The sequence below is a fragment of the Physella acuta genome, unplaced genomic scaffold (genome assembly GCF_028476545.2).
Source record: "Physella acuta isolate Inbredline_101_S28 unplaced genomic scaffold, ASM2847654v3 ptg001197l, whole genome shotgun sequence".
Taxonomy (NCBI): Eukaryota; Metazoa; Mollusca; class Gastropoda; family Physidae; genus Physella; species Physella acuta.
In genome coordinates, this window is record NW_026732714.1 from 218,304 (window position 1) to 236,945 (window position 18,642).

Consider the following 18,642-nt stretch of genomic DNA (forward strand, 5'->3'; position numbering starts at 1 on the left):
GTGACCGATAGTTAGTCGATCGTAAATGGCGTCTAACCATAGGGGTGAGGAGGGGGGGATTGGGTAAGGAGGGGGGGGGGTCCGGACAATATGACGATGTATGAAGTAGGCGAAGGGTTTCAAGATACTGTGACGTCATACGTGTTTGCATTATTTAAACAATGGAAAAAACAGAATTTTTAAAAGCTATTCTGCGTTCTAGTAAATAAATTTTTCGTAAAGTGAAATGGGTATCTCTTTGTCTTTTAAACAAGCAGTACATGATATTTCTGACAAAACCAACTTAGCTCGCCAATTGTTATTGTTTTGGCTTTTCAGTATTTGAAAATTTAAATCCTTACTGCACTGAAATCTCATGTCATTATACTTTAAAATATGGAGCTTTACATCGTAGCCTGTAGGTTTCCATTTGTCTTTATATCTATATCTCTTACACGTAAAATAAACAATATTCATTTTTAAAAATTCCAAGCGACTAATCCCTTTTAGACTAATCCCATTGAGACTAAACTAGATTAGACCTATGCCGTTTAGACCATTCTCAATTATACTAACACCGAAAAGACTAATCTCGATCAACGTAATCTCGACCATGCTAATATCGACCATACTTTCATTGATCAGACAAATCCCCACCAGACTAATCCCGGTCAGACTAATCCCCATCAGACTAATCCCGGTCAGACTAATCCCCATCAGACTAATCCCCGTCAGTCTAATCCCCACCAGACTAATCCCAATCAGACTAATCCCTATCGGAGTAATCCTAATCAGTAGCTGCAAGTTTCCGAGTACTGATCAAGTAAATGTATTTTGACAACCTAAACTGTTTTTGTTGAAGCTCAACTTAGATGAGATACACACATGCGATAACGTTCACACATAAAACATGGGGTTTTCCCACAACCAGTGTCCGACAATGCACTCTCAAAAAAAAAAAATAGGTTGCTAATGGTGTTTTAATATCCGGGTTAGTGTAAGGGTCAGAATTAGGGTTAGGGCTATGCCATGACTTGGGTTAGGGCTTGGTTAAAAGTAAAATAGTTAGCGGTGACACTAGGTTATATATTAATTGCTGTTAGTAACCTAACACTCCTTCCTTAAACACATTTATGTCCATCATTGTGGTGAGGGTTTCTTTCAGACTTTTTTCTCCGTGTGGGCACTTGAAATTTTCGGGGGGGGGGGGGGGATGGAGTGGGGCGGACTAAAATTTTCGGGGGGGGGGGCGGGCACTGTAAATAGTACATATTTTCTATATAAATTCCATTTCGTTCGGGGGGGGGGGGCGTAGACTTTCTTCGAAGAGATGCCTGGAAGAAACTCTGATTGTGGTACGCTGGTATACACCAAACACAGGCATTTCTTACACAGATTAATTAAGTTTACATAGTCTACCGATAAAGCACAAGAAAGGCCGATGCCAAAGCCGACCATACTGTAAAGACTAGTCGATGACCGGAGGAACAAGGCTGGGAGGGGTACTCGACGTAGGGCGCCCTGGGGCGGCGGCTGAAGACGGGAACCTCCACCTCACTCATGCCCAGGAGTTTCACAGACTCGATCTCGTCCTCCTCCTCCTCAAAGACAGCGTACAGATGGGGGCTGTAGTGTCTGGCACTCGTGAAGTACCAGTATGTTTGTTTAGCATACAGCTATGGAAGACAAAATGGGTAAATTTCACATTTTGGTTATTTAAATAACTGCGAGCTATGGAAGACAAAATGGGTACATTTCACATTTAAAAAAAAGTAGCTACGAAAGACAATATGCTTAAGTTTAACATCTGGGTTTTCAATAATTAGCTAATTAGACATCATATGAAGTTTCAGTTTTGGTTGTTTTTGTTCAAAAACAAGTTATGAAATTTCGCATTTTGGTTATTTAAATTACCACGACCTATGGAAGACAAGATGGGTGAATTTCACGCTTTAGTTGCTCAGGTAAAAGCTATGAAAATTTGTTTGACCAAGTAAAAGTTTTGCTGTATCAGATTTGATGGTTTGTGTTTTAAAATGTGTTGGACAACTTACAAGCTGTGCTGTATCAGATTTGATGGTTTGAGTTTTAAAATGTGTTGGACAAAGTACAAGCTGTTATAACCTACTCGGAATGTGTCGTTGGTTTCCGTGTAGAGCATGAAAAATTCCGCCGCTCCGTACTTAAGCGTGAGATTTGTTTCTTTGTCGACTACGACCTTGACCTCCACGTCGCCCAACAGATAGTTCCTATACAATCCTTCAAACTCACTCAGAGGTCGACCTTCGTATTGGTTCGTCTATTAAAATAATGAAAAACAACAACAGAGAAAATGGTAATAATATAATTAACAATGAACTTTTTAAACGGGCAAATGAAGTAGAGTTCACTTGTTTCTGTGACCTCGGCATATGAAGAGATAGCGTGGTCAGCACTAAGCCTAGCCGCCTTTACCTTTCCCTAACGTGAGTTAGGTACTCATCAGAGTTGGGTGGACGGTCTACTGACTAGAACCCGGATTCGAACTCAAGACTTACGGGTTAGCAGTCCAGCTCTCTACCGCTAGACCACTCCTTCTATTTTTACCGCCGTTCCCCATCCCTCTCGTGGTACATCGCAAGAAAAGTACCCCCCCCCTCTCCCCCTTTTCGTCAGTGTTCCGTTACTTATGGACAACCCCTTAGTGGATTTTGAAAACGTCATCGTAAAAGCATCTATCATTTCGTATTTGTTTTAAAATGTGTGCTTTTAATAAGTTTACAGGTTAAACAAAAAACCAGTCATGTACCACGTTAATTCTTGGTTACCATTGTGGAGACGAAATGGTGACATGTATGCCTTTTGCGTTCTTCATTTCACTTTACGCTTAATTTTTTTTATTTTTTTTTCACAATACAATGTACAGCCTTCTTCAACCACGCGATTATGCAACACATCAGACTGATCGCAGGTTACATTATGGTTGCGTATCTGACAAAAGCAAGGGAAGTAAAAAAGGCTGGCCATAACGATTGATCACACAATCTCTTCATACGCTAATGTTAAAGAAACGTTTATTCTACTTCGTCAGCCTTCTTGGCTGTCATTAACGGAAAGATATTCCACCCACATTATGGCCAGTGAGGGGGTGGGGGCGGGATGGCGTGGTCGGATGGTAGAGCATACAGCTCGCGTTCGAATCCCGGGTTCGTGTCAGGAAAACGTCCTTGAACCCACCCAGCTCTACAAGCTATCTGACTAAAGTTAGTGAAAGCAGAGGCGGCCGAGCACACTATCCCTTCAAATACCGAGGTCTCTGGAACAGGTGAACTCTACTCCCAGGGTACTTTATAGCCAGTTAAGTGTTGTGTGTGTGCAGGGGTGTGGGGTGTGGAGTAGGGGGCACTTGGAATTTTCGAGAAGGGTGGGCTAAAATTTCCGGGTGGGGGGGGGGGGCAGCGGATACAGTTAAAAGTATATATTTTCTATATAAATTCCATTTCGTTCGGGTGGAGGGGGGGGGGGGGGTAGACTCTTCCAGAGATGCCTGAAAGAAACTCTGCTTACTTTTCTGTGGTGAGCAGATGGTCTCTGGTTGTTAAGTTTGGAATCCTCGTACGCCTTGGTCGTCTGGCTGATCAGCTGACAGATGTCCTCGATACTCTCACTAGTTACAGCACGCTTTACGGCGGCGAAGTTGAGCTGTTCCTGTTGATGGAGAAGACGTTAATCACACAATCATTGGCTTGCATCTCACAAGCATCCGTCCAATCATTCTGAACGGTGTCGAGACGAATAAGGCTTCCAGAAGAAAGTACCCAGGCATGTTAAATGAGTACCAAAATGGTGTTCAAGAACGGAGAGAATATTTTTAGCACAAGTATAGTAAGGGACACTAGAAAAACGGAAAATGGAGAAAATATCAAAGCTATGAGTCAATTTAAAAAAACTAATAAGGATTTTGAACATCTGAATTTCTTACTTAAAATGAAGACAAAGTTTACTTAACAAACAACCAAGGAGACCGAAACATTTGGGTAAACACGAATGTTGGTCATTTAAACCCAAAGTACTGTGTAGAAACAAAACAATAGGAAACCCTCGAAACATCATTGTAAAAAGACAATACATTGGGAAAATCTATAAGATTGGGCAGATAGAAAACTTTACGAAATTTTAAAATGAAGGTAGCTAAATCTTACGACAAGAACCAATCTCCTTTATCAAAGCTTTTTGTGTAGAATACCTTTAACGCTAAACTCTGTATGTAAATTATTTTTTAAGCTAAGCTCTGTTTGTAAATTACCTTTAGAGCTAAGCTCTGTAAGCAAATTAAAGCTAATGTTTGTATGTGAATTATCTTTAAAGGTAACCTCTTTATTAAAATTATTTTTAAAGCTAAGCTCTGTATGTGAATTACCTTTAAAGCTAAGCTTTGTATCACCTTTAAGGCTAAGCTCTGTATGTGAGTTACCTATAAAGTTAAGCTCTGTATTTGAATTACCTTTAAAGCCAAGCTCTGTATGTGAATTACCTTTAAAGCTAAGCTCTGTATGTGAATTACCTTTAAAGCTAAGCTTTGTATCACCTTTAAGGCTAAGCTCTGTATGTGAATTACCTATCAAGTTAAGCTCTGTATTTGAATTATCATTTAAAGCTAAGCTCTGTATGTGAATTACCTTTAAAGCTAAGCTCTGTATGTGAATTTCCTTTAAATCTAAGCCCTGTATATGAATTATTTTTAAATCTAATCCCTTTATGTGAATTATTTTAAAATCTAATCCCTTTATGTGAATTACCTTTAAATCTAAGCCCTTTATGTGAATTATCTTTAAATCTAAGCCCTTTATGTGAATTACCTTTAAATCTAAGCTCTGTATATGAATTACCTTTAAATCTAAGGCCTTTATGTGAATTACCTTTAAAGCTAAGCTCATAGCACTTTCGTCGCCCGTGAAGGACGAGTAAACTGCCAGATTGCGAGACGGGACCAGGGTGAGCATGGACTGTTGACCGGGCAGTGACCCCTCTTGGGAAACAGTTGTGATGCCTGGGGAGTGGAACGTCAGGCTATTACTCACAAGGTTCTGTCATGTGGTGGCTAAAGGAGGAACCGTTCTATCATATTGTTGACATGGATACAGTTCGTTTAAAAAATATTTTGACTTCATTGTGACCGTAAAAAAATATTAATAAAAAAATAAAAACTTAAGCTTAAAAATAATTCAGATATTTTAATATTTTTAGAATCAATGTTATAAAAGTGGCAAATCCAGAGAATTTGAAAATAATAATTTTTTTGTAGTTTAATCACCTCCAAAGTTCCAATTAAGAAAGAAGAAGAAAACTACCTTACATGGTCTATTATTTTTCCATCAAGTTTACTATTTTACCGCTACAAATGAGTAATTAAGGTAATATTGATACGAAGATGTAAGTAGTCAGATGTACATACACATAAACACATCATTATCCCAACAAGTCGAATGAAAAAAGAATACCCAAATAACAGCCAATTCAGCTTTCTAGCGTTAATCTACTTACCTCAATACATAAGCACTTATGACAAGGTTTCATCCCTACCAAAAATTAAACTTTACAATGGTAAAGTGATAGTATAAATAACATTAATGTAATTGTTATAATGGTTTAACTATACATATATATATATATATATATATATATATATATATATATATATATATATATATATATATATATATATATTGGGGTGAAAACTAATTTAAAAATCGTAAAATGGACTGTCCAACTGTCCAAACAAAGCTTTATCCAGGTTAAAAATAATTTAAAAAAAAAAAAAACAACAACAACCGAAAACAATTGTTGGGAAAGGGGTAACACGGAATAGAAAATGCAAGCATTTTTTAGGGAGGGTGGGATGACAACCCCCCCCCCCCCCCCCCCCAAATTATTGCACCGTGTCACACACCATAGTGACGCCACTGGTTTAGCGTACACCTGACACGACATTCGCTTAACGTTTTACCTCGATACTCTCCAATGACCCATCCCAGCCCGTGGTACTGTCTTACGTATCTATCATAGGCGTCAGCTTGATTGGTTGCATATTCCAGTGGCTGTAATATTATTAATAATGATAAGTATATAACGGCCTGTTAAAATATGTTGGCAAATACATACACATAAGTACGACATGTGACAAATGTAAACGGACCCATAAATAACAGTATCACCCGTGACTCCTCTAAATGTACCCTCCAGAGTTTCTTTCAGACAATATTCCCCAGGGTGGGACTTGAATCTTTCGGGGGGGGGGGGGGGAGATGGATTTAAATTGTTGTTGGACGTGCTTCGTTGGGGGCCGGGGAGTGCACCCCTACCCGAAGAGGTGCCGGAAAGAAACTCTGGTACCCACCCAGGTACCACCACCTACCGTATTTACCCTAAAGTTACCCACACAGATACCACAACCTACCGTATTTACCCTAAAGTTACCCACCCACATACCACTACCTACCGTATTTACCCTAAAGTTACCCACCCACATACCACTACGTACCGTAATTGTCCTAAACGTCCGCTTTAGAGCTTCTCTAGGCAGAACGGAGACCTGACTGTCATCCAACAAAAACTTCATCCATTTCTTCATGTCCTCGGTTGTTGTACAGATGCCGGTAGCTGGGGCCGTCAGAACGTACCCGCTGTTTGATACATTGAAAACACAGCGTGCTGGTGGCATGGTATAGGGCTTGTAAGTAGGTCACAACTTCTCGTTCTCGTACTATGCAGCTAGTAGATTTCGAGACCGTAGACTTACAAGCCCCATACTCGAGGGCGGTTGCTCGTAATGTAAGTCTATACTTAAATTATACTTTACAGTGTGGTGGGGGTGGAGGGAGGTGTTGCATAATAAACCTCGGAATTTTATAGATGTAAATTTGCGTTTAGAATGACTAATACAAGAGGCGGAAGTAGAAAAACGCCATTAAAGAGAAAAATGTTATAAATAAGATATAGTGTATATATATATATATATATATATATATATATATATATATATATATATATATATATATATATATATATATATATATATATATATATATAACACACACACACACACACACATATATATATATATATATTTATATATATATATATATATATATATATATATATATATATATATATATATATATATATATATATATATATATATATATATATATATATATATATAAAGCAGGGCACTAAGAGCCGTGTCGTATTAGGACCCATTAAGCACCCCACCGACCCCACCCATTACAAAAAAAAACCCCAATAAAACTACTTATCTACTTCTGAGGTAACAACCACTGCTTTTCTTTGATAACAGAGAAACAGAGGATTCTTCTTATGTCATTTATGACCCACTTAGCCCAGTAGGGAGAAGATGAAACAGGAATTAATCACACTGCTCTTTCTTCAAAATTTCTCACGTCCATAAACCATTTTGTGAACTTTTTTTTCCCCAGTAGACGTAACTTAGGAAACTTCACTTTGTAATCAACCACATGACTTTTTCAATGCTATTCTTTTTTTCAAGTCTTCAAACATTAGTTGTTGTACATTTAACACCATTTTGATAAATGTAGTCATAATAGTTTTATTTTGGTGAATTTCTTTTCTCACAGTGATTGTTGATGCCAATACAAAATGGCCGACATTTGTCCGGATTACCGTGCTATACATTTTTTTGATCATTCTCAGAGTAAAACTAGAATCAGCAGTATCATAATGGTTTTATTTGAAGCTTAAAAAGCTAATGGTTGATACATTCGAAAAAAAAAAGATTTAAAACCCTCTGGCTGATAAGGCTCGATCCCTTCCAATACTAAAAATTAAGAACAAAGAAGAAGAAGAAGAAGAAGAAGAAGAAGAAAAAGAAGAAGAAGAAGAAGAAGTAGAAGAAGAAGAAGAAGAAGAAGAAGAAGAAGAAGAAGAAGAAGAAGAAGAAGAAGAAGAAAAAGAAGAAGAAGAAGAACAAAAGAAGAAGAAGAACAAAAGAAGAAGAAGAACAAAAGAAGAAGAAGAAGAAGAAGAAGAAGAAGAAGATTTAAAATTTAGTGCCTACCTGTATGCTGACCGTGATATGTCACTAAAACCTCCGTTAGGGTTGGCCACTGAACCTTTCACGGCTGCTCCATCGTCCAGGAACACTGTGTCGTACATGCCCAGTGGCTGTGGGAAACGTGGAGAATAGAATACAATCAACGTTCAATGGCGTGACAACTACTCACTTCATGTGTCATCCCAATTCAAATGTTTCATTCTTTCTTATAAACTTTCCGATCATACTTTTTAAAAAAACTTTAATATAAAAAAAATTCTTTCTGAACATTTTTTCTTAGAAACTTGTAGAACATTCTTCTTTCTTATTCTTCTTCATTCTTAATTTTTAGTATTGGAAGTGATCGAGCCTTATCTGCCAGAGGGTTCGAACTCGAGACTTTTCGGTTTAGCAACCATGAGCTTTACCGACTCGACCACGTTTTACAAAAAAATTTCATAGTTTATAATTATGTTAACCTACTATCTCAGCATCAAAAGTAAACAGACAACACAGCAGTACCTGCAGGAGAAGGGACTTGGTTAGGTTCTGCCACGAATCTCCTCCAATAGCCTGAACGACTTGTTCAATGACGGTGAAAAGCATCAGGTTGGGCGTGTACTTGTCCCTGAAGGCAGCCACAGACGGCAGATAGCGGAGTTTACTGGAGACACGCCAATGTCGTACATTAAACTCAGCTTGTGTGTATGTTTTATAAGCTTTTATTTTATTTTTACCTCCCATGTATTAATATAAATAAACGGATAATTATCTATATATATAATTCTCTTCTGGGAGACGCTAGAAAACAAGCTGTAAGCGCGCTCCCTACCACCCCACCCCTACATGGTCTGGTGAGCTGTGGTCACGCTAAATGTTTACAATCATAGAGCCGGGTTTAGTGACGGCTATTAGGGGCAGATAATTTAGTTTGAAACGATTTTAAACTTAGGGGAGGTAACTAAGAGGAGGCTGCTTTCACGGGGGGGGGGGGGGGTAGGGGTTGGGGAAATAGAGGGTGGGGGTAGTATCGTTCTTAGCGAACTACTGATAGTGTTTTAAAGCAAATATTTTCAGTGGCAGCATTGGTACTGTCGAATTCACAAATTATGAATTACTGAAAAGTAGAAAAATAAAACAACTAAATAGCGGCGTATGATATGCCTCGGGTCGGCTCGATGAATATAAAGAAAATCATTTTATTATTTTCTTCTTAGTGCACACAGAAACCGTATAATTACTTACGATTTTTTTTTATTATGCTTTAATTTTTAGAATTAAGAAAATGTAATGTTGGCTAATTAACAAATCTAAAGAATAATAAATTAATATGTAATTATATTGTCACCGGATATTGACTTCCGTGTCAAGTTGAAAAAAAAATTGGTTTAGGTGTAAAGTAGTAGGTGAAATTTTGTAGCCATGAAGACATACAACGGATGACATGACATACATGGAATATTGGAATAGGTTAAATAAAAAACTCGGGTTAAATAAGAAACATAGATATCCTTGCCGGATGGAAGTATCTACAAAAAGGGAGAAGGGGGGGGGGGTTAAAAAGCCCAATAGAAAGATAACTCTAAAATGCCATTTGCTGATTGGTTAAAGCTTTATCAAACAAATCACGTGCTGAGAAGCAGACGTGAGTTGGCCGGAAGTGCTGATCGTGCCAAACTATCGCCGCAAGATGTAATTAAATTAAACCTCTAAAGAAAAAGAGCTACTGTTATGAGATCAGAGTGTGGGTCTAAAATTTTATACTGGAAACGTTATGATATTTTTGTTAAGTTATTTTTTGCATATAGGTTTTTGATGATAATGATTCACAAACTTCTACTGCCCTTGTCTACATACTGCGCTTGTCTACGGACTGCCCTTGTCTATGTAATGCCCTTGTCTACGTACTGCCCTTGTCTACGGACTGCCCTTGTCTATGTAATGCCCTTGTCTACGTACTGCCCTTGTCTACGGACTGCCCTTGTCTATGTGCCCTACCTTTGTAGTTCTGAAGCCGACTTGTAGGCCTTGAATCTGGAGATCATATCCACATCTCCAAGTCCTGAGCGCATGGCCAGTATGTCCTTCAGGGTCAGCTGGTACGTGCGGTACTGGTCAGGCAACCAGAAACGGTCTGGCACATAGTCGTTGATGGGCGTGTCCCACGTGACACTGTGGAGAAGTCAGATTAGGTCTAAAGTGTTGTCTGAAACTGGAGAGTTATACTATTTTGTTTTTTTTTTTTTGCACACGGCGAAAAGACTCGATGCAAAACAGGTGTCTCTTTTAATATTTCAGAAACAATCGCTGTTAAAAAAAACCCCGAAGTTTAATTTCTAAAAAAAAAAAAAAAATGGGCTGGGTTTGTGTGACGTGATTTTAGCTATAACTTTGTTGTGATTTGGGTGAGGGTAGAGTGGGGAGTAACAAAACAGTAGCTTTTAATCTCAAACCTTTCAATTAATCCAGCTAGAGGTATGGGCTATATTTTTTTGTAATAAAACTAGTGTTCGACACTTATATTGAATTCGGCTATTAAAAAGACAGACTTACTAGCACAATCAAAGAGAATTTCTAGCGTAAGTCAAAGACAGACTTACTAGCTCAATCAAAGAGAATTTCTAGCGTAACTAAAAGACAGACTTACTAGCACAATCAAAGAGAATTTCTAGCGTAACTAAAAGACAGACTTACTAGCACAATCAACGAGAATTTTCTAGCGTAAATAAAAGACAGACTTACTAGCACAATCAAAGAGAATTTCTAGCGTAACTAAAAGACAGACTAACTAGCACTATCAAAGAGAATTTCTAGCGTAACTAAAAGACAGACTTACTAGCACAATCAACGAGAATTTTCTAGCGTAAATAAAAGACAGACTAACTAGCACTATCAAAGAGAATTTCTAGCGTAACTAAAAGACAGACTTACTAGCACAATCAACGAGAATTTTCTAGCGTAAATAAAAGACAGACTTACTAGCACAATCAAAGAGAATTTCTAGCGTAACTCAAAGACAGACTTACTTTTTATACGTGTCAAGTAGTTTAGCCAGTAGCACGGCTGTGAATGTCTGGGTAATCCCACCAATACAAAATGCGGCTTTGCCATCACTCTTTGCCTGGTCCTTAGTATAGGACTTCGTGAAATCAGCTTTTTTCTTGTTTGTAGCTGAGAACAAAATGCAGTATACCTACATTTTAAAGAATACATAGCCCTATTGAAAAGACAACACACAAACAAACAAACAAACAAACGCTTTGCTTGTATATATATATACACATATATATATATATATATATATATATATATATATATATATGATATATGTATACATACATTCATATATATATATATATATATATATATATATATATATATATATATATATATGTATATATATATGTATATATATATATATATATATATATATATATATATATATATATATATATATATATATATAAATTTGTAAACTACAAGAGAGATAAATATCGTCAGCAATGCCCGTGTAATGGATACCGATGGCTAGTTGTTTTAATTTTATAATACTGACAAGTCTTCAGTTAAAAAATTCCCCATGCAATAAGATTTACTTACAAAAGAAGACCACGGTCAGATTTTCCACATTCGAACATTTGTATGCTGTATCGTAGGCTCTCATTAATTCGTAATCCGTTGACTGTCCAAGAGAGTAGACAGCACAGACTGACAGGAGACACAACACTGACAGCAGTTCACGGACAGCCATGTTTTTGTTTGTCTTTCTAGGAAAAAAATATCAACATTTTTTTAAACAAGCAATTAATATATTTATTGTCATGTTAGTGGACATTGAAATCTAATGATGTGTTCATTTTACACACAAACTCAAACTCAAACACACACACACAAACTCAAACACACACACATACACACACACGCACGCAAACACACACACAAACAAACAACAAACACACACACACGCACACACACATACAACACACAACACACACAAAAATACACACACACATGCACACACCCAAAACACACACAATACTCACGCACACACGCATGCACACACACACAAACAACACTCACACACACACACACACAAATACACACGCTCATATTACATGCACACACGCACACGCATACAAACACAAAACACACACAATACACACGCACACACACAAACACAAAAATACACGCACAAATACACACGCACAAATACACACGCACACACACACACACACACACACACACACACATATATATATATATATATATATATATATATATATATATATATATATATAATATAGCCCAGATTTATATTCACTTCGTAAATGAAGTACGTTTTAATATTTTTATTGCCGCGGTCTCAGAAGAAAGTCTGACAAAATATTATTTTAAGAGGGTTTTATCAATGTGTTACCAATTAGACGCGTAACCTTGTTTTCTAAAACATATTTATTTAAATTTTAACAAATGGGCGCTATATTTCTTGTATCATATTTGTCGGGGCACGGGTTTACCCACACTACCACCGAGCACATCCATGGCGTGCTGTAAGAAAGCATTGAGTGTACGTTAATCACACTCCGTAATAGGGAGATAGAACACACTTCGACGATCGCCCGGGTGTGCTTTCGGGGGCCCCCATTATACTACAGTCTATCGCAGTCCTAAAAACGAACGCATGCACCATAGTGCTTAGAGGATTTCCCGGGGAGTCAAAGCGCGCCCTGCCGGGGCGCCAGCGGAAGCGCCTGATTCAATTTAGTGAACGACTATAATGCCCAATCTTATCCATAACCTATAGCACTGTTTAAAACGAACGTATGCGCCATAGTGCTCACGGGAAATCCTAAAGCGCCAAATTCGCACCCTCCTAGGGCGACAAATTCGTACCCTGCGAGGGCGCCGGAAAACGCCCCTGTATATAATTAGTGAGCGACCAAAGCAAACCATTTAGCTTAACATCTCAATCCTCTTAACATCAAAATCTTGGTTTAAAATCAGAATTACGTTTAATAATATCCTAATCCAACTTCACTATCTTAAAACAAATAATAATAATAATCCTGGTTGAGCTTCACATGGAATGAAAAGGCAGTATCTTCCATTCGTCACAAACACAAACTTTTTTACTGGATAGATTCACCGGGTCTGTCGTATTTATAGAAGCGAATTCGGACCAAGAACGTTTCTAAAATTAGCCTTGTGTCTTACTCTGTAGACTCGTGACTGCGGGTGAGTAATTTCAAATATAAACTATTTTTAGCTGGCGCTGTTTTATATGGTTAAAGTGGTTCCCTCCCATATGTTAGCTAACCCTCCCTGTGTTTTACCCCCTACATATAGATGATGCTGAGTGTTAGGATTAAAATGGTTTGCTCCTATGTGTTTATATACCCTCCCTTATATTTTATTGATCTCTTACTGAAACTTGGGAAAGAGGTAGCTCTCTTTTTCTGCTTTCTTTGTGTTTATCAAATATGCTGTAACATTAGTAGACATACACGCATACACACATACGCAGGCACACATATACACGTACACGAGCGCATACACACATATACAAACACACACAACAAACATGGATACATTATAGTGAGGATGTTGAACGGAACTTGACACCTGTTTTTAAATTAATTAATTTTGTCTAGCATTGGAGGAGTTTCTACATGTTAGTTTATACGACTTTCCTTATAGAACTTCCGCAATTCAAAGAGAACACATAACGAGTGAATCTAAGAAATCGAGTGTGTGGTCTTGAAAATGGGGTGGGGGGGGGGGGGTGTGGTTTCCTATTTCTAAAAATAAATATTATTATTTGATGCGGGGGAGGGGGTGGGGTTAATTACCGTGTTATAGTGTGTTATATTGGATGTGGAGGGGTTAATTATTGCATGTTACATTGGATGGGGGGGGGGGGATTAATTACCGTGTTATACTGTGTCATATTGGATGGGAGGGGTTACTTATCATGTAATAATGTGTTATATTAGATGACTAAGAGCTAATTATCGTGTTATAATGTGTTGTATTGGATGGGAAGTTAGTCATGACTCGTGTCACTCGTTTCGAAACTTCTGCTATTGGTTAACTGTTGACTTTTTCAGCAACATTCCCACCCCACAGTTATCATTGTCAACATAACCAATAATCTCTCTACGCATTTAAAATCATTGCCTCCACAATGAACATACCCACCACACACAAAAATCAAATCCCCCACAACCAACATACCCACCACACACAAAAAACAACCCCCACAACCAACATACCCACCACACACAAAAAACAACCCCCACAACCAACATACCCACCACACACAAAAATCAAATCCCCCACAACCAACATACCCACCACACACAAAAAACAACATCACAACCAACATACCCACCACACACAAAAATCAAATCCCCCACAACCAACATACCCACCACACACAAAAAACAACCCCCACAACCAACATACCCACCGCACACACAAATCAAATCCCCCACAACCAACATACCCACCACACACAAAAAAACAACCCCCACAACCAACATACCCACCGCACACACAAATCAAATCCCCCACAACCAACATACCCACCACACACAAAAAAACAACATCACAACCTACATACCCACCACACACACAAATCAAATCCCCCACAACCAACATACCCACCACACACAAAAATCAAATCCCCCACAACCAACATACCCACCACACACAAAAAACAACCCCCACAACCAACATACCCACCGCACACACAAATCAAATCCCCCACAACCAACATACCCACCACACACAAAAAAACAACATCACAACCTACATACCCACCACACACACAAATCAAATCCCCCACAACCAACATACCCACCACACACACAAATCAAATCCCCCACAACCAACATACCCATATCACACAAAAAACAATCCTCCCCACAACCAACATACCCACCATACACAAAAATCAAATCCCCCACAACCAACATACCCACCACACCGATTCCCACCCAGCAACTATCCTCCTCACAACAGAATTAACCTCATCCCCACCCACCACACTCATCCACACTCACACACCTTGTGTGTGTAGCCACATTTAAACACACCACCTCTGCAGAAAGTCAGAAAACAACAGAAAAGGTCAAACAGCCCCCCCCCCCCCCACCCCGCCTCTACCCCCTAGACCGCACATAGCAGGCGTGAGGTGGTTGACTGGCGCCTACGCTGGAACTCTACACTTTCTTATTGAGCACAGCTTGTCTGCATTCACAGGTAAGCTGCTCATTAGCTTGCAGGTAAATTTGTGAGAGAAGTCGTGCGAAGGGCGTAACCCTGGTATTCACTTTCACATCAGTCTTAACCTTTATAATTTTCACATTATATCCTACCTTTTTAACGTTAATAATTTTCACATTATACCCTACAAGTCTTAAGCTTTATAATTTTCACATTAGGTCCTACATGTCTTAACCTTTATAATTTTCCCATTATATCCTACATGTCTTAACCTTTATAATTTTCACATTATATCCTACATGTCTTAACCTTTATAATTTTCACATTATATCCTACATGTCTCAATCTTTATAATTTTCACATTATATCCTACATGTCTTAACCTTTATAATTTTCCCATTATATCCTACATGTCTTAACCTTTATAATTTTCCCATTATATCCTACATGTCTTAACCTTTATAATTTTCAAAATTATATATCTTACCTGTCTTAAACTTACTCTTTTCACATTCCACGTCTTAGACTTATTATTTTCATATTTTCCCACCAGAGTCTCAAATTGTAATTATTTGTATTAGTACCCGCCACTTTTAACCCTTTAGTATCAAAAAACATCACGTCTGTCACTCAGAGGCATAGCGACCCTTCCCGGCGTCCGGGGACAAACTTTTCGATTTGAACCCCCCCCCCCCCCCCCCACTCAAATTTTTCTCTACCTACATACTATTTTACAGCTTTCCACGATGAGTGCAACCATGCGAGATAGTCAATCAGGCAAACAAACAAACAAACAAACAAAAAAACAAATAAATATTCAAACATGTAAACAAACTTGACTTTTAGTAGTATAATAGATAACACCATTCTATCTCTCCAAACCTTTACACAAGTCAATATTTTTAACCCTTGCGTATTTATACAACCATTCGTATCTCTCCTACTATTAAATACAAATCCACAAATTTTCACCCTTTGAATCCTATTTTGCCAGTAATAGCAGCACAACAACACCGTCTATATTCGTGTTTGTCAACAGGTAAGGTCATGAGAACACTACATAGTGGTTTCTGATTTGGGAGGTCAACTCCTGCTTATGTATGGGGAAGAAAAGGTTTCAGACAAATGTACTGTCTATATAAATAAAATAATATTTGCGGTATATGAGGGAAATGTACAATCTATATAAATAAAATGTTATTTGAGATGTATCAGAGTACTGTATTCCTTATAAATAAAATGTTATTTGTGATTTCTCGGAGAAACGTACAAGGGGTCGTCCATAAATGACGTCACACTCGTAGGGGGGAGGGGGATTCCGTAATTTTGTGACGGTGTGTGATGAGGGGGAAGGGGGGGGGGAGTTAGATGGTGCGACCTCACACTTTAGCATTATAAAAAAGCAATGTTAGAAAACATAATTTTTGTCGTTATTTCGCGTTTTAGAATACTGTTTTAATAAATTACAACAGGAATTGATTAAAATACTCTATTTCGAGAAAGATTTTGGAAAAATTTCGATGTTTTAAGGAAAAATCAACTGCAATTTTGAGGGGGGGTTGTAGGCTGAGGTGTGACATCATTTTAGGGGGGGGGTCTGGCTTTTTGCGACGATGTGTGTCGGAGGGGAGGGGGAGGTAAAAATCGTCAAAAAAAGCGTGACGTCATTTATGGATGACCTCCAATCTATATAAGTAAAATGTTATTTCAGATATATGAGAGAAATGTACAATTTATATAAATAAAATATTTTTTTTTGCGATGTATCAGAGAAATATACAAGAATTTAAATAAAATAATGTTTGCAATGAATCGGCTGCATCACTGTAACATCCTGGACTTTGTTTTAATTGCTTGACCACGGGAAACATTGAGAAAAATTCTTGGAATTGTCAATAACTGTAAACATTTGGCAAAAATGCCATTAAAGGTCCAAGACGTGACAGGCTGTGTGTACTGTTTTGTTTTCGTCCATTTTTTTTTGCGCATTTTCTCAGTAGTGGATCTAGGTCATATTTTCTAAAATTGATCACTATCATTTTATCTTGATAAAAATACCCCCCCCATCCCTGCTCTCTGTCCCCACTCCTCGGCATCTCCATTTGTTTTTTAACATTTGTGTTTATGTTGCGATTATTGTTGTATGTTTGTAAACAAGTATTTAAAAACCTAAGTAACGGAGAGGCTATAATAATATACAGATGGCAGATCAATGATTACAAACAGAAGAATAAATCTCGTAGGTTGTAGATTCTATATTTACATTCCCGCTGTATAATGCTTAATGCTCTCATATAGAATTGTGTATTTATTTTATTTTAACGTAGCAAGGTAAACAAAAAGCATAGACTTTTTTACACCTAATTATTTTCAATGCAGTTTACACTTTTAATAAAATATTTCAATGTTATAATTATATAATTTTATAATTACTATTATTTTTTTTAAAAGGTATTCATGACAAACCTACATATACACTGATAAGAATACGTACCTATATTCAGTAAACAGGTTTGACGATATCAAGAAATGTTCATTTGATTTAAACCCCTGGTTCCAGTAATTAAGATAAAACAACACCTGGCAAAATGAACTAATCCACACCAAAACAAAAGATGATGCGCTCAGAACTTAAGTACACACATCAACAAACCCGCTACCTCGAAGTACAGACAACAGGTATCAGTGAGGTGGGTGAGGGGTGGGTGAGGGGTAGGTGGTGGGAGGCGGTGTGTGTGTGTGTGTGGAGGCGGGGTAGCGATAGTGGGTACCGGGCTGGCATCAACAGGCAATTGCGTGTGCGCGTACGTGAGGATAGGGTCTTTTAGGTAGCCTGACATTTGTACGTTGTGTGGTGTGTGTGTGGGGTGTGTGTGTGTAGGTGGGTGTGTGTGGTGGGGGGCACTCACATAATGAGGACAGGGTCCTTTAGGTAACCCGGTATGTGTACGTGTGTTTGTGGTGTGTGTGTGTGGTGTGTGGGGGTGTGGGGCACTCACAAGATGAGGATAGGATCCCTTAGGTAGTTCGGTTTTTGTACGTGTGTTTGTAGTGTTTGTGTGTGTGTGTGTGTGTGTGGTATTTGTGTGTGGGTGGGGGGTGTTAGAAGTGTGTGACACTTACAAGCTGAGGATAGGGTCATTTTGGTAGTCTAGCATTTGTACGTGTGTGTGTGTGTGTGGTGTCAGTGTGTGGTGGGAGTGAGGTGTTTGATGTGTATGGCACTCAAAAGACGATGAAAGGGTCCTTTATGTAGCCTAGCATCAGTAAGTCTGCTTATGAGGGCGGGATCATGATTATTAGAGCTTTAGCTAGACTAGCATTGGTCTGTGTATATTGTCTACGAGTGTGGGCGTAAGGCTTACTCACGCGGTTTATTAAAAGAC

At 38.2% G+C, this 18,642-nt stretch overlaps 1 protein-coding gene across 2 annotated transcripts; it reads right to left on the reverse strand.

The window, feature by feature from the left end:
• Nucleotides 1-1,283: 1,283 nt before the first annotated feature.
• LOC131957036 (uncharacterized) lies at nucleotides 1,284-17,916 on the reverse strand. Of its 2 annotated transcripts, none has more exons than XM_059321740.1 (12): nucleotides 17,751-17,916; nucleotides 11,630-11,792; nucleotides 11,056-11,200; nucleotides 10,028-10,201; nucleotides 8,552-8,693; nucleotides 8,054-8,160; nucleotides 6,500-6,641; nucleotides 5,966-6,056; nucleotides 4,878-5,008; nucleotides 3,526-3,666; nucleotides 2,108-2,278; nucleotides 1,284-1,655 (listed from the first exon to the last, which is right to left on the reverse strand). In XM_059321740.1, the coding sequence occupies exons 2-12, from the start codon at nucleotides 11,778-11,780 to the stop codon at nucleotides 1,395-1,397; spliced, it is 1,656 nt and encodes a 551-aa protein (XP_059177723.1). In that variant the 5' UTR covers nucleotides 11,781-11,792; nucleotides 17,751-17,916; the 3' UTR covers nucleotides 1,284-1,394. The 2 variants fall into 2 exon arrangements, with proteins under 2 accessions (XP_059177723.1, XP_059177722.1); XM_059321739.1 differs by having other exon boundaries at nucleotides 11,630-11,796.
• Between the last annotated feature and the right edge of the window lie 726 nt (nucleotides 17,917-18,642).